Source organism: Mobula birostris, chromosome 6 (assembly GCF_030028105.1).
Source record: "Mobula birostris isolate sMobBir1 chromosome 6, sMobBir1.hap1, whole genome shotgun sequence".
Classification (NCBI taxonomy): Eukaryota; Metazoa; Chordata; class Chondrichthyes; order Myliobatiformes; family Myliobatidae; genus Mobula; species Mobula birostris.
The window spans coordinates 83,959,799-83,983,383 of NC_092375.1; the positions used below are offsets into that span (position 1 = coordinate 83,959,799).

The following is a 23,585-nucleotide window of genomic DNA, read 5'->3' on the forward strand; positions in this document are numbered from 1 at the left end:
TATAAATTCAATACTGCTCATTTTATATATGTACTTTATTTGCATAAAACATAATGATACTTGATTTTTTAATTATATGTGGCTTGTATTTTGAATCCGTACCTTTTTCATATCCCGTTTCACCGCAGTAAGTTCCAGGTCCTTAGCAACAGCCAACAAGTCATCCTTTCTGGCTTAGGGTCTGGCGATGCCAGAAATGCCCCAAAATCCATTGCTGCTGGTTTCCCTACACAAGTCAATCAAAAGCGTAGCAGCCAATGAGATCGATAATCAATCAATCAATAAGCTCCAATTTTGCAGACGAGCTCCCAATTTTGTTATGATTTCGTAATGTACCAGCAGCAAGAGATGACAAATTGAGTCGGGTTTTAATATTAAAACCACATTATTTATTTACATCTACTCAAAAATATAGAAAATTAAATAAACTACTTTCTTAAATAGAAGTTAACAGTGTTATGCGTCTATAGCTCCCTTACTCTCAAACTTAGAACCCGTTCTTAACAAATCTTACTGAAGCACAGTCTTTAAGTGGCAGTTCAGAGAGTCCCAGTAATTCACGAAACTCGTGGATTCACAGTGCAGTGACGAGGCAATCAAGACGAATTCCAAAGATTTCACGGTTAGCAAACGAAGAAACGGTTGCTGAAGATCCCAGCCGAGGAATACTGTCCCAAAGTCCACGAAGAGCGATTTCACAATGTGACTGTCATGAAATCCACACTCATGGATCATACGAAGGACAGACACATCTCCACAATACACAGTGTGCCTCTGATTAACCCAATCATTTGAGTTTGGGTAAACATTAGACTTTACCCTTCTCGATCGTAAGCTGTTCCGTGATAGCTCGAAGTGCAGTCTTCACTCTCTCTCTCTTTCCTTCGACTCCTTCTCAGTACTATGCCCACATTTCTTTTATACCGTTGGCATACGTCATAAGGTAACACTCACAGAAACGAAACTGTGGACTCCCAGTAAAAAGAAATTGGGGACATGTGACGTCCACAGTAAACGAAACTATGGACTCCCAGGAAAACAAAACTGTGGACACATAACAATGACAAATCAGCATTCAACACCATTGTCCACTCAGTACTGATAAACAAGCTTCAAAACCTGGGTCTCTGTACCTCCTCTGCAAGTGGATCCTCAACTTCCTTATCAGGAGACTATAGTGTGTGCAGATTGACAGTAACATCTCCTTGCCCACAGTCAACACAGTCAACCACAGGCTTGGTCTGGTGCTCTACACTCATGACACAGCTCGAACGCCAACTATAAATTTGCCAGTGACAACACTGTTGTTTGCAAGAGGCTACAGAAGACTGGAGACTCAGCCATTTCCATCACAGGCGCAATCACTACCCCCCCTCCTCCGCCATTGAGGACATCCTCAAGAAGCAAAGTCTGCTAAATTAGCAGATGAGTTTGCTTTAACCCACAAGTTTAAGTTTACCCCAAGTAAGACCTTCCAAAAGAGTAGCATGGATAGTCAGGGCAAACCAGAAATCAAATCTGGGTCCAGTGACAAAGGCAAGGATGAAGAGAAACAATTAAAGGAGAAGCCCCCTGGTCCTACTTGTCACTATTGTAGGAAACCTGGTCATGTTATGGCTAACTGTTTCCTTCTGAAAAAGAAGAAGGAAAAGGAGGCAGTTCCAGATGCCTGTGTTCAGAATGTTGAAATACCTATGAACCCATGGGGTTCTGAACGTTCTGGTGAAGCTCTGTCAAAGGCTAATTCGTCTGGTCAGGTTAGGAAAGAATTCCTTCATTTTATGTCAGATGGGTTTGTTTCAGCAAAGGAAGGGTCAACTCTGGTACCGGTGAAAATTCTTTGAGATACTGGGGCTTCTCAGTCACTCTTGTTAGACAGTGTTCTAGAGTTTAGTGGTGAGACTGCCATTGGTGAGTTAAATCTTATTCAAGGAATTGGGGGTGACGTTGTTTTTGTACCTCTGCACAAGGTAATTTTGAAGTCAGAGTTAGTTTCAGGACTTGTTAAAATAGGACTACGACCCAGTTTACCGGTGGAAGGTGTTTCCTTGTTGTTAGGGAATGATCTAGCAGGTGGTAAAGTTGTTCCTGTAGTGCAGCTGACAACTAAGCCAATCAAAGGTGATTCAAAGATAGACCCTAACATTTATCCCTGGTGTGCAGTAACTTGAGCTAGGACCAAGAAACTGGCCAATGCAGATGGTCCTGTGCAGCATGATTCGGCTACTCATGATAGCCCAAATAGGGAATCAGATTTTGATGACTTGTCAGGGACTTTGCTGCCTTCATTGCTTCACCAGGATCCAGGTATTAAATCTGATGGTGAAGATTTATCTCTATCTAGGAAGGAGCTTATAGCAAAACAGAGCAGAGACCCTGAGATTGAAGCTTTAAGAGAAAAAGCTCTCTCAGGTGAGGAGATTGATAAAGTGCTAGTCGGGTATTATTTCAAAGATGGAGTGTTAATGAGGAAATGGAGACCACCTGGTGTTCCTGCAAGTAAGGAACGGGCAATTGTTCACCAGGTTGTAGTTCCTAAAGCCTATAGGAATGAGGTTTTAACTTTGGCCCATAGTAAATCCTTGGGTGGCCACCTAGGTGTGAATAAAACCATGAACAAAGTTATAAAATAATTCTTCTGGCCTAGGATGAGGAAAGATGTTGCAACATTTTGCCCCACTGCAGCCTATTCCTGCATTTGTTGAACCCTTTTCTAAAGTTATTGTGGATTGTGTTGCCCCATTGCCAAAGGCTAAAGCTGGTCATCAGTATTTGCGAACTATCATGTGTACAGCATCTAGATTACCAGAGGTAATACCTCTCAGAAATATAAAAGCCAAAGCTGTGTCGAAGGCTCTCGTAAAGTTTTTTACTTTATTTGGTTTGCCTGAAGAAATTCAGTCTGATCAAGGGAGTAATTTTATGTCAGATTTATTCCAGCAGGTAGTTTACAAACTGGCAGCCAAACCGATTACGTCGTCTGCGTATCATCCAGAATCCCAAGGTTCCTTAGAGAGATTCCATTCTACCCTCAAAACCATGATTAGGACGTTCTGTATTGAAAATGAGAAGGATTGGGATGAGGGAGTTCATTTGCTTTTATTTGCAGTAAGGGAGCCAGTACAAGAGTCCCTAGGCTTTAGTCCCTTTGAACTTGTGTTTGGTCACCAGATCCAAGGACCTTTGGCATTGTTAAAGGAACAGTGGGTTAACAATGACCTGTATGTTAATTTGCTAGATTATGTTTTGAAGTTCAAGGACAAATTGCAAAGGGCTTGCAACCTAGCAAAGGAAAATTTAAAATCAGCCCAGGAAAGAATGAAAACTTGGTATGATAAACAAACCAGAATGAGGTCATTCAAGTGAGGAGATAAAGTGCTTGTTTTGTTTCCTGTACAAACAAACCCTCTACATGCTAAGTTTCATGGTCCCTATGAAATTGTGGCTAAAGTTAATGATGTGGGCTATGTACTCAAAACACCAGATAGATGAAGGCCAACGCAGCTTTGTCATGTAAATATGCTTAAGCTGTATCATGAGAAACAAACTGCAGCTGTGGCGGTTGCTGTAAACAAAGATGGATGTGAGCTCTCTGGAAATTTATTAGTTGATCCATCTGAGGCCTATTTTAAACTGAACATTATTTCAGCCAGATTGACAAATTCAACTATTTTGGAAAATATTGATGAGAAACTGGCTCATTTACAGCCACAGCAGTGGCAGCAGATGAAGCAGTTAATTATGAAATTTAAGGATTTGTTTCCTGATATCCCAAAAGAACCACAGTGGCCTTACATGATGCAGATGTGGGTAATAACAAACCTATAAAACAACATCCATATCGTATGAATATTGAAAAATGTAAACTTGCTGAACAAGAAATTCAGTATATGTTAGAAAATGATATTATTAGACCTTCTACTTCGGATTGGAGTTCACCTTGTGCCATGGTACCTAAACCAGATGGTAATATCAGATTCTGCACTGATTACTGAAAGGTGAATGTGATAACGAAAACCGATGCTTATCCAATCCCTAGAGTGGTTAATTGTGTAGACAAAGTTGGAAAAGCTAAGCTTCTTACGAAGATTGATCTGTTAAAAGGATATTGGTGTGTTCCATTAATGGATAGAAGTAGAGAAATTTCTGCCTTTGTGACACCTTCTAGGTTGTATGCATACAACGTTCTGCCATTTGGAATGAAAAAATTCTCCAGGAACATTCCAGAGAATGATTAATTCTGTAATTCAGGGGTTAGAACACACAGATGCCTATATTGATGATTTAGTCATGGGGAATGGCAACTGGGAAGCCCATAACTCTGCAGTGGAAAAGCTGTTTGAAAAGCTCTCAAAAGCCAACCTTACAATTAACCTAACTAAAAGTGAATTTGGCCATGCCACTGTGACCTATCTTGGGTACATTGTAGGTCAAGGCAGGGTGACTCCTGTTCAGGCAATTTCTGAGGTTTCCATTCTAAATGGGAATAGGGCTCTTAGAAGATTTCTGGGAATGGCCGGATATTATCACAAGTTCTGTAAGAACTTTGCTGATATTGTTCTCCCATTGACTAACCTCCTGAAGAAGGGTGAAAAGTTTGTTTGGACAGAACCTTGCCAGGAGGCATTTGATAAATTGAAAGCTATTTTATGTCACCAACCTGTGCTCAGGTCACCTGATGTTGCCAAGCCATTCTCCATAGCTGTGAATGCCAGTGATGAAGCTGCAGGAGCAGTGTTACTACAAAGGGATGATTATGATGATGTTGACCATCCTGTGGCTTACTTTTCAAAGAAATTTAATGAGCATCAAAGAAATTATTCCACCATAGAGAGGGAAGTATTATCGCTTATTTTGGCTTTGCAGCATTTTGATGTGTATGTTTGCATAGCTCAGAAACCACTTTGGTTTATACAGGTCATAATCCATTGGTGTTCTTGAGTAAGCTGAAAAACAAAAATAGAAGATTGCTGAATTGGAGTTTGATTTTGCAAGAGTATGATCTCATGATAACTCACATTAAAGGCAAAGATAATGTAATTGCCGATTGTCTTTACAGATGTTAAACTTGCAATGTAATTTTAATAATGGAGTGGAATTTACTATTTGTATATGCTTCTGCAATAAGTTGTATTAGTTTGTAGTGTACTGTATGATAACCTTATATGTATTGTTCCATATATTGTAGATTGTAGTTAAAATTTTGCTCTTACAGATCAAAATTTTCTCTTATTGGGGGAAGGTGTTACGTGTCCACAGTTTCGTTTCCCTGGGAGTCCATAGTTTCGTTTACTGTGGGTGTCATGTGTCCCCAGTTTCGTTTCTGTGAGTGTTACCTTATGATGTATGCCAACGGTATAAAAGAAATGTGGGCATAGTACTGAGAAGGAGTCGAAGGAAAGAGAGAGAGAGTGAAGACGGCACCGAGCTGTCACAGAACAGCTCACGATCGAGAAGGGTAAAGTCTAATGCTTACCCATACCTAAAGGATTGGGTTAATCAGCAGCACACTGTGCATTGTGGAGATGTGTCTGTCCTTCATATGATCCATGAGTGTGGATTTCATGACAGTCACTTTGTGAAATCACTCTTCGTGGACTGTGGAACAGTATTCCTTGGCTGGGATCTTTGGTAACCATTTCTTCGCTCGTTAGCCATGGAATCTTTGGAATTCGTCGTGATCGCCTCGTCGCTGCACTGTGAATCCACACGTCTCTCCTCTCACCTATTTCGTGAATTACTGAGACTCTCTGAACTGCCACTTTAAGACTGTGCTTAAGTAACATTTGTTAGGAACGGGTTCTAAGTTTGAGTGTAAGGGAGCTATAGACGCATAACACTATTAACTTCTGTTTAAGAAAGTAGTTTATTTAATTTTCTATATTTTGAGTAGATGTAAATAAATATAGTGGTTTTAATATTAAAACCCAACTCAATTTGTCATCTCTTGCTGCTGGTACGTTACAAAATCGTAACAGTCATCAATAAACAGCAGTCTGATGTATGTTTTGCTGTTGTCTCGGCATTCCATAGCTGAGTAGAGAGCCAGTGAGAAAGAGTAAATGCATTGCTGGTCATTCATCAGACCTTGGATTAGATCCTACAGATTGGAGGGCAGCTAATGTGACTTTACCAATCAAAAAATAAGTTGCAGGTGAGAAAGTGGAGAATTATGGACTAGTTATCTCAGCAGTAATATGAAAAACACTAAGTGCCTGTAATGAAAGGACAGACAAAGATCAGACAAAGTCAGCAGGGATTTATGAAAGGCAGATCATACTTTAGACATTTACTGGAATTTTTGAGGATGTTACTCGTGGAGTGGATGGGGAGAACCGGAAGATGTTGTGAATTTGTGTATTGAAGTGGCACGGCCTGGGCCCAAAACCAAGGACCGTCCCACTGTTTGGCCAATTTAATGCCAGGCCAGATTGAAAAGGTCAGGGTGCCGGGGCCGTAATCTGGACCAGTGTTCAGCTTGGTGCTTATGAGGTTTACTCATATCTGCGCTGAACTGAGGCTGTTGCCTGCAACTAGCAGGATCCCTGATTGGCTGCGACAGGCTTCGTGGCTGCAAACTCACTTTTTTGAACTTCAGTTCTGAATGTTATTTGTTTACTTTTATTGTTTGCATGATTTTTCTCTGCACATTGAGTGTTGATGGTCTTTTTAAATGGGTTCTATTGGGTTTCTTTGTTTTGTGCCGGCTGAATGGAGACGAATTCAAGGCTGCATATAGTATGCATACTTAGATAATAAATGTACGTTGTATCTGGATGATTGGCCATGATCATGAGTGGGGAAGTAGACTTGAAGGACCAAATGGAATATTGCTGCTCTTCTAATCCAAGTTTTTATGCCTATGGTGCACTCCACACCCTCGAATGTGGTTGAGAGCTGCCGGACCCCAGCCGTGAGAATGAAGCAGCTTCATTCCATTGTACAGAGCTTTGGGTGAGAGCCGGCCTTCCGAGTGCATGACAATGTGTCCAGAGATCCTGCACCCGGAGACAGCTCACAATCTGCAAAATCAAGAGTGGAAGGAAGGCATCGCTAATCCCGAGAGGCAATTTAAAAAAGAGGTAAAGATGTAAAGGGAATCTGCAGGGCAATTTTTTTTGCTGAGTGGTGGGTGACTGAAGCAGGCTGCCAGGAAAAGTGGTGGAAGCAGATATGATAGTAATGTTTATGAGGCATTTAGAATAGGTTTAGGTTAAAATATTTAAATGGCACCTGCGGGTGGACTTATTTACTCAGAGGGTGGTGCGAGTGTGGAACCAGCTGCCAGTGACACGGGCAGGTAGATGGGACTAGGCAGAAGACAAGCCAGCATGGGCTAGATGGGCCGAACGGGCGGTTTATGAAGTTTCACCGGAGCCGGGGCGAACAGACCCTCCGCTCCAAATCGGCCGCAAACCCGGCTCGCAGTCCCCGCCCAGCGCGCACGCGCAGAAACCCAGGCGGTTTTGGAAGGCAGGCGATTTGAAAAACCAGCCGCGCACGCGCACAAGGGGGCGGACTGACGTGTGCGGCTCGGGTCCGCTTTGCGCCGCGCAGCAGCGTCCCTCCCCCGCCAAACCGGGGCGGCGTGTCCTAATATGCAAACGAAAGGGACAACTCGCGACCAATAAAGGGCTGCGGCGGCAGCGCGTCACGTGGCCCCGTGGAGGAGGGTGGGGGCAGGGAGTCAAAACGAGAAGCAAAGTTGTGCCGAGCGGCATTTAAGAGAGGGACAGGCACACGGCAGGCAAAGGCAGAGAGCTGGGGCTGGTTGGCTAAGCTAGTGCGGTGGTGTGCGTGTGGCGGGGCGTGGGAAGCGGCCTCACAGCTCTTAGGGGGGAAGTGGTTGGAGGTAAAGGTGACAGGCAGACACAACAAAGCCGGGCGTCCCACACCTGCAGCCCCTTCCCACCATTGCCATCTCCTTTCTTTCCCCCTTCCCCCTTCAAACTTCAACGATCGGTGTCCAGCTGTGGAGATTTGAGGCTCAGCTACTCACCCCACCTTCTTTCACCCCCCCCATCTCGAGTACAAACCCCCGCCCCTTCTGCTAGCCGCCTGTCTAGGGTGTTCGGGTGACAACACATTGCCCCCCTCCTCACCTCACCCCACCCCAGCTTGACCCCCTAAATAACCCCCTCCACCATGCCCATCTTACTTTTCCTCATAGACACGTCCGCCTCCATGAGCCAGCGCACCCATCTGGGCACCACCTACTTGGACATAGCCAAAGGCGCGGTTGAGACCTTCATGAAGGTAAAAAAAAAGGAATTAAAAAAGCAATGGGAGTTTTTATTTTAAAAAAAACCGGGTTGGGAGAGAGGCCTTAGGCCCCGCAGTGGCGGCGGTGGTTGATCTTCTAACTTGTGTTTCCTCTCTCTGTCTTCTCCCTCCCTACAACCCCCCCCCCCATCTTATTCCCCCCGTCTCTACAGCTGCGGGCCCGCGACCCTGCCAGCCGCGGGGACAGGTACATGTTGGTGTCGTTCGATGAGCCGCCCTACGGTATTAAGGTAAAACCCGTGCCCTGGCGCTAACGATTGGGGGTTGGGGGGAAGGAGGAGAGATCGATCAGCCTTTATTAAGTTGTGTGTGAAAGGCAAGAGAAGGATTGCGGCTGCCGCTCTGCCAGGGAACCTCCAACATGGCCGACTTCTTCCTGTGAGGCTCGGTTGTAGCTGCTGGGCCCGGGGGAGCGGGGGGAAATCACGACTGGTACGCCGCCTTATTTCACAAAAAAAAGTTGGGTTGGGAGGGGAGGGAGTTGATGGGAAAGAGCTAGCTCGGGCAGTTTCAAAACAACCCCCACTGTTTTGTACTGGATGTGAAGTCGGTACATTCCTCCGTGATTCAGTTTCACAAGGATGTTGTCCTTAAAGGGGAAGGGCAGTCTTTGTCAAATGTCCAAACTTGTTCCTTTAAGGGGGAGGACAGCCTTCGTCAAGTGCCCAGATTTGCTGCTTAAGGGTTGACGTCCCCTATAAAGCTTTAATTATTTTCTGGGGGTGGGACGTACTTTGACACACCCCACAGTCTTAGCTACTGAAATCAAGATCGACAACAAGCTCATATAATCATTACCATTAGCAAACTTCCCTCTCAGCTGCACACTAGAATGATTTGGGAAGATCTATTGCTTTCTGTTCTTCGCTGATCTTTATTCTGAAGTTTACCCGCAATAGCATATATGAACATTTTTCCCCCAAAAGTCTGTCAGTGCTTTAGGATAGTTGCTCACTGTTATCATCACCTAATTGGGGATGGCTTTGCCAACATCCTCGTGGAAAAATCAAGGCAATGTGAAGCAGGTGCTGAGATTTGCTACTGGAAATTTAACAGTAATCTTGTTAAATTATTTGTATTTAAAATATCTTCTTCCAATTCTAGGTAACAACAACCTAGCACCTTTAACGGAGCTGAATGTCTCAAGGCAACTCGCAGAAGTGTTGTCAAACAAAATCTGGCACTGAACTGCACACGTTTTAAAGCTTGATCAAAGGACTAAATTTTGAGGAGCATTTTGGATCAGGGGAAAATGTAGTTTGAGCCAAAGGGGCAGATTTTCAGAATCTTGGGTTATAGCAGTCGAGATGATCCAGAGGTTGCAATTGTAGTAGTGCTGCAGGAGATTACCCAGAAGCTTAGCGGCGTGGATGAGAAGGGATAACAAGGATGATAATTTTAAATGTGGGTCCTTTTTTTTCCCCCCCTCTGAGCTACTGTAGGTTAGCAAGCATGCAGAAGGGCAAGTTTGTGGAATTTGGGCACAGGCAACAGATCTTTGGATGGTAACTTTGTGAAGAGCAAGAGAACAGAGGACCAGCCAGGAGTATATTGGAATAGCTCAGTATTCTGAGGATGAATGAGGAAAATATGGTTTTATTCAGGTGATAGTCTAAAGCAGATTTGGAAACATAGGGCATCAAGGCTGGATGGACATTAATTGAATACTGGAGAAAGGATGGAATTGGTGGTTGGGAGACTGAGTTTGCATTGGTTAATCCTTGTATAGCTGGTTAGTTCAGGTGGCAGTAATTACTTTATTCTCGTGCTATGCCACAGCCATATCTGAAAACCCAAATTAGTTTCTGTAAGAATGCTCATTTTATTTCTTAATCCAATCTTGGGACGTGGGTACAGTTGAGGTATCCAGATAGTGTTGTAAACCAGTTGTCCTTTCACAACAACCCATTTGTTTGTCAGTAATGCTGATACCAGTAAATGAATTGCATTTAAATATTCCAGCTGCTGTGATGGGATTTGGGTTTGTCTCTGGATCATTAGTAATCTTTGGATTGATGGTCCAGTCTCCTCACCACCCTCCCACAGTTTCAGTTTTCTAACTTTGGTGTATTGCTGTGGATGGAGAGAAACAGAAGTAAATTTTGGAAGGCTGCAAATGTTTGTTTTTAGTCCCTGTTACAGACTCTGATGCTCTGGACTCAATACCTGGCAAGTTTCCTTGGCATATGTTTAAACTTGAACCAACATGTTTTCTGCCTTAGGGTATCATTGTACCAACTTAAGTTGAGACATCATTAAAGATGACGTTTCAACCTTTGAAACGTGACTTGCTTCTGCTCCCATGCTCTTCAAACCCTTACTTGTGCATTTGTTATTCCAGAATGGTAATTTTGATGCACTCCTGGGTGATGTTGCTTTTTCTATACTCTAAACTTAAAGGCATGCAAAACTCTTAATTTACATTGTTTCATATTCTAGATCTGCAGTCTTTTGATTTAATTCACATTGACCTAGTCATTCGTTATCTTCAGGTCTACTGACCCTCATCTTAAGCAGAGCCTCAATTAAAAATGCTTGTCTTTGTTCAGTTGCATCTATCAGTGATCTTGTGCAGCTCTCTGAGATCTGTGCCTAAACATTTTTTTTTGGTTCTTGATCATCTCTGATTATTGTAGAGGCTGCTAAAGCTGTTCCTGAAGACCAAGGCATTCCATCTTTAAGCCCTCTGCCTCTCAGATCATTGAAAATAAATCTATCAAACTTTTTGGTCATCTGCTTGAATGTGATTGTGCCAAATTTTGTTAATAAAACTCCTGTAAAGTGCATTGGGATGTTTTATTGCACAAGAGGCTGTTTAAATTGGGTAGTTGTTTCCTGAATTGGTGTGGTGTTCTGTGAAGGGAGAAGATGAAAGAATATGCTGCTGAATTTCCATCTTGGCCATATAGTGGGAGAGTACTGCTTAGTTTTATTGTTGAGGGGAGATGGATTGGTAGTAGAGATATGGAGAGATGCAGTATAAAAAAGGACCTTTCATCCCATTGAGTGCACTAACCATCAACCATCCAGTATCAATCTGACATAATCCTGTTTTTTATTCTCCCCATATTTGATTGATTTTTCCCTCAACTGTACCACTCACTTGCACACAGGGGGGAGCCTGCAGTGGCTAATTAACCTTCCAATGCAGATCTTGATGTGGGTGGAAATTGGAGCACCCACAGGAATCGCAAGTGGTCACAGATGGTAAACTGTGTCAGGATGAGACCTGTGCAGAGGTGGCAGTTTGACTAGCTGCAAAACTGTGCTGGCTGTAATTTGAGGGGAAATTGGATATTCCAAGTAGCGATGCTCCAATTTCCTTTCATCAAGACTGAGATGCTCAAGGATTGCTGTTTTGGAGGAGTATGTTAGTGAACCAATGGGCTAAGTTTCTCTTTTTTTGCTAAAAATGATTTTGTATATGAATTACATTAGCAAATCTCAGCCCAGACTGAAAACAGTTTTGAGGTCCAAATAAAGTTGACTGGATGAAATGAGTAACCTTTTAGGTACTGGAGTTGAATTTATTAAATTGGATGGCAATTTTTTTAAACCATATTCTGCAACACTTATCAAAGCTCAGGGTACTTGAATGAAGTGCATGTTGGTATGGGCTCTGCAGCTGTATTCCCATTTCAGTGATGATGCCTTTAACAAATAAAATGAAGCCAGGCCCTGCAGTGTAGAGATTCTATTAAAATGTGACAATTTAAAAATGTTTCATATTAAGTTATTAATCTGAAATATTTCTATGCTTTTTCTGTGTTGACATCTTATTAAAATGACCTGCGAAAGCTGTCTCCTTGTAACAAGTGATGAAAGAATTGGAAGTATTTCTGAACAGGAAACGAGAGAACATGACTGAAATGTTTTATTTTTCAGGCTGGCTGGAAGGAAAACCATGCAACGTTCATGAACGAATTGAAAAATCTTCAAGCTGTAGGACTGTCAACTCTTGGCCAGTCTTTAAGGACATCCTTTGATTTATTAAATTTAAATAGATTAGTTACTGGAATAGACAACTATGGGCAGGTATGTTTAACACAGAAATATAGTTCTACCAAATATATCACAAAAGCTCTGCATAGAGGCACAATAAAAAAAAAAAAAAAATCCCTGGAACTGTTCCTTTCACAGTAACAAATCAGGAAAAAAAACACATGAACACATGATATTAGTGTATGTTTGGCAATTTAAGTGACTTAGTTTCCCTTTTACTCCATTGCCAGTTGAGTGACCTTGTATTTTCCATGCAGAAAGGCAAGATCCTGAACCCTGACTCTGTTCAGCCAAGTTTTTTGATGTGATATTCCCTGTGGGTAACGGGGTCATTTAATGATTGCAATTTCTGATCTGTGCTAAAGATTTAACAAGTAGCTGGAACGCAGAATACTACAGCTTTCTGTACTGTGAAGGAAGGCCATTTGAGTAGATAAGTGAGTGCAAAACATTTTGGAGAGAAGTGGATCAAGAAAGTGTTAAGTAATGAGTGATAGTTTTTCCAAGGTGAAGCACTGGTAAGTTTTGACACAAATGGTTGTTAGTTTCTTTAGGGAATTCATATTTCTGGAATGTCTTTTGGATTTTTTATAAAACCTGTGGGTTCCCTGGATTTCAAGTTCATTTAGTGAGTAACCAGCCCATAGTACAGAAAGATTGATCCTCAGGTTATAAGTTGGCCAAAGGCATCATGATTGGGCTTCAGTGATCGTCTTTCCACACCTGTAGCTGGATAGCACATTGATGTTTGCTGTTGGAGACAACTGGTGGCAACAATGGAGCAGCACTCAAGGAAAAAGTCTTCAAGACTGGGGAAGCAAAATACGATGCACCTTGTATGTGTCACATGACTATGAAAGTGAATTTTCTAGAAGTACGAAAGTTCAAAACGTCTAACTACATGTTATGTCGACTTTAAAATTTCTTTAAATACGATTGGACATGGGAAATTAGAGATACATAACACGAAAACAGGCCCTTTGACCCAACTGGTCTCAGACCAGGATGTCCTATCCAAGCTAGTCCTATTTATAAGTGTTTGCCCCATGTTCCACGTGTATTTCACAAATGTTGCACGACAATATTTAAAATTTTCTTGGGCCTGTTGAAGGTTAGGTGTGTGACTTGTTACTGTTGTTTTATTCTTGTTCTAAGCTTTGTGGTCTGAGATCTGGGAAAGAATGCATGGCACTATACACTTGGTGGCCACTTTATTAGGTACATGAGAAAGTCTTCAGATGCTGAAATCCAAAGCAAAACACAAAATGCTGGAGAACTCTGCAGGTCAGAAAGCATCTATAAAAATGAATAGATGATGTTTCAGGCCGAGACCCTGTCTTTTAGGACTTTATTTGATCCAGGAGGTACCCAATAAAGTGGCTCGTGTGTGTGTGTATGTGGTCTTCTACTGTAGTCCATTCACTTAAAGGTTCAACGTATCGTGGTTTGGAGATGCTCTTCTGTACACCACTGTTATAACGTGCGTTTATTTGAATTGCTGCCACCTTCCTATCGGCTTGAATCTGTCTGGCAATTCTCTTTTTGTCTTCACTAACAAGATGTTTTCACCCACAGAGCTGCTGCTCACTGGATGTTTTGTGTTTTTTTTTAAACACACAATTCTCTGTAAACTCCAGAGACTTGTGCATGAAAATCCCAGTAGATCAGTTTCTGAGATACTGAGTCCACCCTGTCTGGCAGCAACAATCATTCCTAGGTCAAAGTTAATTAGATGACATTTTTTCCCCATTCTGATGTTTGGTCTGAACAACTGAACCACTTGACCATGTCTGCGTGCTCAATTTGTGTATTAAGATGCTGCCACATGATTGGCTGATGAGATATTTGCATTAACAAGCAGATGTACCTAATAAAGTGACCATTAAGTTTAGATCCCTAATGCTTACTGTGGCCAGCAAGTGTACACAGAACTTGAATCTTGCTGTTGAACCATTATGCTCCTGAACTGATAGAAGTTTGAGCAGCAACTGTTTGGTGTATGTACTGGTGGATGGGAATCATTCCACATAATATTTCCAAGCTAGAAAAAATTTAGATGTCCAAATATTTTAGCTGCCTTTGACATTTTTTTTAAATTAATGTATAAAACATTTGTGTTCATGATGTAGCTAAAGTAGGTGTGTGTATTTATACATTTAGATCTGCTGCATAACTTTTTGGCTTGAAAGATTTCAACACTTTAAAAGTTACTTTGACCAATTTATTTGATATTCTATGGGAGATGGTTGTGATTAAAAGCATATGTCTCTTCAAAAACAGGGAACTGTATTTGCCGTGTAAGTTACAGCACATATTTTATAGTTTGTAAATACTCCCTCACTATTTTGACCTTTAAACATTCCTCTGAAAATACAAAACAAGGCCAAACATTTATGAAAGACTAATTTTAAGGGAAGTTATTCTTGAGACAAGCCTTCAGGAAAAGTTTCCATTTGTTTTACCTAACCACCTTGGATACTCACTAAGAAAGTGAGCTATATTTGATCCAACATCAAGTTTCAAAGGTGCTGTGCTGATGCTATTAAACACAGCCTTTGAAGATGTGATTTGAAATTTTCTTCGGAGCTTTAAAGTTCTTGCTGTCTCGGCACTCATGAGTTGTGCTCTGTTAAAACTCTTTATCAGAGTGTAGGGCTGCCTAATGGATGATTAACTTGAAAAGGTTATTGAAGGGTAAAGAAATATATTTCCTCTGTATTAACCCTGCAGTCCGATAGCTAAGCTGAGGCTGAGAACTTCTGCTTCATACTGCCCTACTTTGCCTACAATCGTCAATATGTCTGTCTTAAATGGATTTGAAAGAAAATTTTCACATAATATTTCATTATTTTAATTCAGACATTCATAGAAGGCAAAGATAAAGCATTTTGTTTTAATGTCATTGCTCAATGAAAATATCAATTTTAAACTGAGTAATTATCATCAACTTGTACCTTGATTATTTTTTTTGTTTTGTAAGGTAGGTCTTTCTTTCAAATGTCCTGTAATATTTGGACCTGAAGAATCTCAATGATTTAGCATGTCCTCGGTGCCCTTCAGTACTTTAGCCAAGAAGCCATTTTAGGTGAAAGCCTAAACAATTAACCAAGTGACTTATTGAATGAGGGATCAATGCTGAAATTGATCCAGTTTTTGTCCCAACAGCAAGTGATCGAGCCTGATGGGAGTGGGGTGCTCATCTCAGCCAGGTGGATCTTTTTCATTTGGATATTTCACCTATTTACAAAATCTCATTTAGAGTAGACTCAGATGGGGTGGCTGTGTGTGTCCATTCTGGATCATACTGTCATTTGTACAGTAGTGAAGTCCATTTTACTTGGGCAAGAATGTACTTTTGCTACTTTTTAAATGGCTAAAACCAAAAGTACACCCTCTTCCATTTCAAAAAGCAGAAAAATCCATCAAGTGGAGTTTAGCTGCTTATAACTATATTTGAAATCCATCTGAGTCGCTTGTAATTTGGTGAGAATTTTCCATTTGTCCTCACTATGTCTGGAAATGAGATTGTCAAGAATGCACAGATTAAAATTAGTATACGAGTTACTACAGTTTTAGGAACGATTGAAAAATGACTTCAAAATTAATTGGTATTCATTGGTTTGTCAGATATCTAGAAACATAGAAAATAGGTGCAGGAGTAGGCCATTTGGCCCTTCAAGCCCATTCAGTATGATCATGGCTGATCATCCAACTCAGAACCCTGTACAAGCCTTCCCATTTAATCTCCATTAAATGAGGATAAATCAAAATCCTGCTTCCTTTCTATAGTTCAACTGATCTCGGGCTTGGTCAGGATTCTGGTATGGATGTCTAACAACTTTGATGTTGTGCTGGGGGGAGTTACAAAAGACAGTTGAATTGCTTCATGCTGACACCTGTATAATTACCAACTGCAGCTTGAGAGAGCAAATTTTGTTCTATGCTGAGCAATTTAGAAGAGTTCACCAGTGACTGCGTCTGGCAGTTTCTCAGTCTCTTCTCATTTGTATTAAGTTTCTGTGCAACTTAGATTTTGGGCCTCCTTTCAGATTACTTAATTACACTTTGCTGGAAAATACAATCATTAAATAGACCTGGTAGAAGTCAACTTGAAGTTGTAATATTATTTTTCATGGTTATAAAGTAGTGCTATCACTGGCACTGTTGCAATATGTTTCTGTTGGTCTCTGCTTCAAGCTTCATGCTGATAAAACAGAGTTGATAGTTGTGAAACAGATAACCATGTCACTTCTGGTCACTTTTTCCTTTTTACATGAATGTGGATTAACTGAAGGTGTATTTTGTAGAACTTTCTGTGTGCACACAGTGAAAGAAATAATAGATTTAATTATTCATCTGCAAACAAAAGGAGCTTTAGTTTTCCAAAGGGGCACAAGGGGTCCTAATTCTTCTTGGGAACCATCTGTAATAGTAAATTGGCATATATGGCTGAGATAGTTTTATTTCCTAAAAATGAAGAACAATCAGTTGTTTTGATTGCCATTTTTGGCTTGTTATTCTTACTACTTCACACAATTCTTGTCAAAAGGACAGAAATCATGTTTTAGGTTGCCTCTGCTACTACAGAGATTTGAGCTTTATTCCACAGTGCGAATGACTGATCAACCAAGTTGTAAATGTGTTTAAATAATTAGAATTAGTCATAAAGGTTGATTTTGTATAATACCTTCCAAGTCTCACACAACAAGCTACAGGACCAGTGCCCTGGGTCCCTGATCATAAAGTGTGAAAGTTTCTGCACAGACTACATTGATGCAAATAGGTGGTGGTCTTAGATTGAGCATTGTCATTGGTACCTGGTTTCAGCTAAAAATCTAAATGTAGGACTTTTTTGGATTTTAAAAGTAACAGTAATTGGAAGTTAAACTTTCTGTCTAATAAATTCTAAATAGATATCAAGTATTTTAAGTGATTGAGATGGGCAGAACTTTTGGAACATATACTCGTACTATGATTTTCATTAATACACCTTTGAAAATGAGTTAACTTTTGATTTAAGTAGTGTATAACTTAATATGATTGGCTTGTGAACCAAAAAGAAAAATACAACTGTAGTTTGGTAAGAATTGCATGTCTATTCCAATGGAAAATCTGTTTTTTCCAACAAGAATTCCAAGCATTGTGGCATTAGAATTCCTACAGGTTATTTACACATGCAGTGGAATAAGTTCTTTTCTGTTATCGTGAAGACTTCAGTTTCTTCATCTTTTAAAAATACATGTAACTATTTTTAAACTTGGATTCCAGGCTTGATCAATCAGGTCACAAAAACATCTGTGTTCTAGTTTGGGGTTGGTGATACAGAGTTTCAGTTATTGCTTGCCTTTAATTGGTTCATTCTTTGGTATGACCAGCTTTATTATCTAAGTACATTCTTCATCAAGGCCACTTTTCCTTCTGTACCTTCCCAGCTGCCTGACATCATGCAAATCTATTTTGATAAAGATACTGTGATCTTTATGAAAAGTGTAGTAGGAGAGGTGGATGTATTAACTCTTCAGTGATGACTAACCATAATTACCTCTGCCTTGCTTTGCTATATTGGATGTTCATGACCATTGTAACCTAATTAGCTGTGTTAAGATCCGCTAACTGAAAATGAGAATAGAATTTGTTTGGGAGACTTAGTGGCTCAGATAATATCTCTAAAAAGAGAAACTCAGTGCTTTGAATCCAAGACTCTTTGTGTCAGAACTGAGAAGGAGTTTTAAAGTAAATTTTAAGCATTTTTATCTCCTTTCCAAGTTATGAAGGGTAGCTGACCGGAAATGGTAACACTTTTCTCTGGTGTTGCCTGAGCTAATTATTTCCACTACTTTTAACTCTTTCAGATTTCCGCTATGTGTGTTTTTTTTTTCTCTCTGTTTTGCTTTTATTTAGCTCAACATTGAGTATTGCATTGAGACATTTGGCTGTTGAGGGAGGCTACTGCATCAATTGTTGCAGTTAACATGCCAACATTTAATTACTGTATGATGTATGCAACCTTAATGTACACTTCCCCAAGACTTATTTAAATGATGTCTGTGTTTCGTGCAATGGAAACTTTTCCATTGTTTCCTTTGTGTTCTTGTGACATTACGAGAAATTTCATTCACTAATGCAATACTTTTATAATGCTGTCTGTATCATACACATTAAAGGAGATGATCCGATTAGATTTACTTTGTATTTATCAGGATGTTAAGTGTGTGTTGTTGGGCCAAGACTATGATGGACCTTGAAGGAATTACATACAGAAATTTGTTATTTTGTCTGTTGTTCATGTCCTGTATCTTCCCATTTTAACTTTACTATCAATCTATTAAGGCCCACTAAAGCTATCCTTTTTTTCTTAAACTTTTCCTCTTATATTTTTTTCTTTTGAACTCATTACATTGCTGTGGGTGAAACCCAATTCCACATTCTCACCGCAGCTAAGTTTTTCTTTACCTTCATGTTTCATAGTGATTCTTTAGTATTTAAAATCCCATATTTAATGCTGTCCCAAAGGGAAAATATTTTTATAAACTTTTTGTTCTTTGAATAGTTCCATAAGGTTGAGGATCTACTGTATTAAACAAGTGGCTCTTGATTCTGTCATCTCTGTTGGTACTGCTGATGTGCAGTGCTCCTATAAATTATGGATTGCTGAAGTATTCAAAGTGGCATGTAAGCCCTCAAACATTTTTGGTGAGCTGAGTGCTGCCAGTAATTAGCAGTGTTGACATGAAAAATGTTATAAAAATTACTTTGCCCACTGATTTTAGAAATCAATTACATTTATACAGTATTTAAAATTTTTTGAACCTGAAGTTCTTTCTTTAGAGGTTTAATCTTTGTTCATCAAGTCCTCTTCATTTGTTTTCCCTGAAATATTTAAGAAAAAACAAGTACATGAAACTCAAGATCTTGGCTTTTTTGTAACATTTAAAATGGATCTTAGAAGTGTTTTTATTCATTAAGATGGTTAAAATTTCCCTAAATTTGATCTAATCCAAAGAATTAGTTCAGATTGCATTATGGCAGTTTGGGAATATAATTGGAGTTTTGAAATACATGGTAGCATTCAAAGAGAACATGCTGTTACTTTGTTTTAAAAGCAAATCATTGACTGATGTCAAGACAGTAAAATCTGAGCAGGTTACTGGTTATTAAGTGTGACTTGAGTGCAATATTGCCAGCTCCTTCTATTCCATTTTACTAATGATTCAGAGTGGATTGAGTCAGCAATTGGTTGTGATAAAATGGTTCTGCTTGAGGACTGGACATACTAGTGGAACTTCCATATTTTTGGAAGTGTTTTACTGGGACATTATGGGCTGGAAGTATGGATTTTTCTAAAGCAGGTGGTTGTAGGATTTGGGCTGAAAGGCATGTTTTTGACATGATGTTGTTCCTCTAATAACTTATTCATGGGACCTATTTTTGTGTCTTACGTATGTCTTCAATATTGTTGAAGATGACCTTGTTTGGTGCCAGACATTGCATGTCATGCCCAGATCACCTGTAGAGTTTTATGCAATTGAAAGGTTTTTTTTGTGAGGGCTGTCAAGATCTGGGGGATTCACTAGGCTTATAGTCAACAGGACTGATGAACTCCACCCCCCCCCCCCCCCCAGATTAGTTCTTAAAATGTTTAATTTTACAAGCTGCCATAATGTAATTTCTACTGTTCATCTGTTCATGCAATTATCAGTCCCTCTGGGTTGTACATTAATAAAATGACCATTCTGTTATTTGAATTGGCAATGCTGTGGTATATTTACTGGAGATCCAACTATTCATATTTATCAGTACTTTAATTACTTAGTAGAAAACCATATCAAAATCAGGGAATGACACTATTTAGTGACAAGGTAAGTGGTGTGAATGGCAGCGTGAATTTGGCCGAGTTGATAAATTGGCATGTTTATCAAAGAAAGTTAGCTTCATGTAGTTAAGTGCAAGGTTCTCCATTTCTAGTCAAAGAAAAAATATTAAAATGAGAGGTAGCCACAATGAGTGATTTCATAAAGGGTTAGGAAGTCCATGTGCATTGGTTCCTAAAATGGAACAACTGGGTATAAAACTTAATGAAAAGTGTAATAGAAGGTTTGCTAATAATTACAGATGTAGAATATTAAAGGTTTTGATGCTTCACCATACCAGCTTTGGAGATTTTATTTTTACCTCTAGCACCACACCTTCAAAAAAGGTGAAGCAGTTTTGAAAAGTGTCATGCAGAATCACCAGAAAGCCACAATGGATAGATTGGGGAGAGAATAAATAGAGGCAGATACCCCAGAACAAAGTTATGTAATAAGTAAATGGAGACCAGATTTTGCAAACAATTGATTTGGCAAATGGGGACATTTTCAACAAATGGACAATCTTAATTTGGGAGATATTTGAGTAGAATATAAAAGCAGAGATGTAATGCTGAGGTTTTATAAGACATTGGTCAGACTGTACTTGGATTATCCTGAGCAGTTTTGGGTGCCTTGTGCTGGCATTGGAGAGTCCAGACGTGGTTCATGAGAATGATCCCGGAATATAAGAGTTAATGTATGAGGAGCATTTAATGGCTCTGAGCCTGTACCTGCTGAAGTTTAGAAGAATGTGTGTGTTTGGGGGGGTGGGTGAGGGGGAGGATATCATTGAAATTCGTTGAATATTGAAAGGTCAAGATAGAATGGGTGTGGAGAGGATGTTCCCTCTTGTGGGAGACCAGATGACACAGGCTCAGAATTGAAGGACGTCTCTTTAGAACAGAGATGAGGAGGTAATGGCTTTAGCCAGAGGGTGGTGAATGTGGAATTCATTGCTGCAGACGGCTGTGGAGACAAAGTCATTGGGTATATTTAAGGCAGAGGTTGATATGTTTTTGATTAGTGAGGGTGTCAAAGGTTAAGGGGAGAAGGCAGAAGAATGGGGTTGAGTAATAAATCAGTCATGATTGCATGGTGAAGTGGACGCAATGGCCTAATTTTTCTTTAGTCTTATGGTCAAACGTACAAAAAAAACTTAAATGCAAAGAGCTGTAGATTATTGTGTCATTCTGTTTAAATTAGCACATTTATTTGTGACTAACATTCTTGGCCATCAAAAGTCATGGGATATGTGTTAAGACAGGTGGAGGGAATAAGGTTTTGCACAGTCAAGATCTTTATGGGACTACTGTTCCTTTTTCTTATGCTACCATACAACTACAACTGCAGTAAATGCCCAGCTTGACATAAACATAATGAAATGACTTTCAGTGAGAAACAGTTTTCAAGTCCCTGGCTCTACTTCAAGTCAATACAATTTTTGTGCAACAAGATCTCAAAGTGCCAAAAGATAATTGAAAAAATTGTTTTAGTAATAGACTGTGAAATAAAAGGCAGCTAAAATAATTGGAGGAAAATCTGCTTACTTGACAATGTGGCGTGCTTCAATTGAACACCACTTCATTTGAGTCAGATCTCTGAAATGGAGCTTGACCATATAACTTCCCATTGAAAGTGAAAAGTTGTTTGATTCTCAAATCTGTTGAATAATATTTGCTTTGCTTATTGGTCAGTTGGCTTGTTCTATTATCTCAAGTGATATTGGATGGAAACGAGCACTGACAGCTTTGTAGATTATTGGATGTGGTCATCATTATTACACTAACATCTTTATCCACCCTTAATTGCTGCCTGAATGAAGTAGCTTGCCAGCCAGTTCAAAGGACTAATAAGAGTTGACTATTTAAATGAAGCTGGATAGTGCACATAGGGTAGAGTAGTAAGGGCAGCAAAATATTGCCCCAAAGATATAGATGTACCTGGAGAGTACTTGATAATTTAGAATTTAGGTGCTCCACAGTGAATATAATTAACATTAATTTATCATTTTAGACTTATTTAATTCCTTTCAAGTGCACTTTTTTTTTGCCATAAGGGAACCAATACTTCATTTGAGTCTAGCAGATTTTAAAACTTTTGGACAGGTATGTTAAGATTTTTTGATGTGTTGCAATTCTGACCAGTATGACATTGCATTATCCAGATTTCTCCTGATCTATAAATAGCCTATTTGTTCGTCAACTTTGGGCTTGGTGGGATGCTGGAGAGGAAATTGTGGATGGCCTTGTAGATATAGTTGTTTCATCACTAGCACTGGTGAAATTCCAAAATATTGGAAGGATACTGATATACCATTGTTTTAGGAGGGTAGCAAAGACAGACAACTAAAGACCGGTAAGGGCTGACGTCAGTACTGGAGAAGTTACTGGAGGTAATTCTGAGAAACTGGATCTGCTGGTATTTGGATAAGTGGAGTCAGATTTGGAGGAATCTTTGTGGCTTTGTGCATGGGAAGTCAAGCTTGACAAACCTTAAGACTTTTGAAGGGGTAACCATTAAGGTGAATTTGGGTAGGGCAGTGAATGTTGTCTATTTGGAATTTAGCCAGGCCTTCTAGAAGGTCCTGGAACTAGCTGGTCTGGAAGTTTAAGTTGCAGAAAATTCAGGGAGAGCTAGGTGGGTACAAGATTGACTTGGATGTAGAAAGCAGAAGGTGGTGTCTGAAGGTTGGTTCTTGGAATGGAGGCTGATTTATAAGTGGTGTGCCACAAGTGTGTGTTGGAAGCCATGTTATTTGATGTTCATATAAATGACTTGGTTGTGAATGTATAAATGATCAGTAAAGGCTGATTTATACTTGTGCGTACTAGCTTGCGCTGTAGCCTGCGCAAGTGGGCTACGCCGTTGTGAGCATTTATACTTGTGCGCTGGTGTGTCTGCGTCGCTCTGCAGTTCACCGCCAAAACGCTAGTTGGTGGTGGGGTTTCTATGCCACTGAGTTTCTTTGTGTTGAAACTCAACACGAAAAAACTCTAACTTCAAACGGTGACTGCAACTGAAGGAGGGTGAATTTTCTGTATGTACAGTGTAGTATCACTTAATAGAATCAAGAATTTTGAGCCAAAATTGATTTGTCGAGAAAAATAGGCATGTCACTCATGCGCACACACCTGCCCGTGCAAGGCTTCATGGTCATGGTAGTCTTTCTTAGGGTAAACAAGATTAAAGCGAGTGTCTTTTTTCGTAAAAGCGAAAATCCTCTTTCGGTTAACGAAAACAGGTACTAATGTAGGTCTTTTGCAAAAGCGAAATGTGTCCTCCACAATTTTGGAGGTCTGTAAAGCTTTATGGAAAGCATTGCAGCCACAGCTCCTTCCTTGCCCTTCAGTTGCCCAATGGGAAGCTATTACAGCGTAGGAGGAAATGCGATGCTACCAAGCGGACCAGTCACAGTTGTTTCGGTCTGCGTTGCTGTGACGCGTAGTTGCA

At 40.1% G+C, this 23,585-nt stretch overlaps 1 protein-coding gene across 2 annotated transcripts in view; it reads left to right on the top strand.

Annotated features, from left to right (window-relative positions):
* The first annotated feature begins 7,705 nt into the window (after nucleotides 1-7,705).
* Nucleotides 7,706-23,585, top strand: part of LOC140199151 (integrator complex subunit 6-like) — a 121,676-nt gene continuing 105,796 nt past the window's right edge. The window contains exons 1-3 of one of the 2 annotated variants that reach the window (XR_011886356.1): nucleotides 7,706-8,256; nucleotides 8,436-8,513; nucleotides 12,169-12,318. Coding sequence is in view for 1 of the 2 variants with exons in the window: in XM_072260756.1 (XP_072116857.1) it covers nucleotides 8,146-8,256; nucleotides 8,436-8,513; nucleotides 12,169-12,318 (339 nt within the window). In the remaining variant the exon portion in view is untranslated. The remainder of the gene's footprint in view (nucleotides 8,257-8,435; nucleotides 8,514-12,168; nucleotides 12,319-23,585) is intronic. The other variant, XM_072260756.1, reaches the window with a different exon arrangement.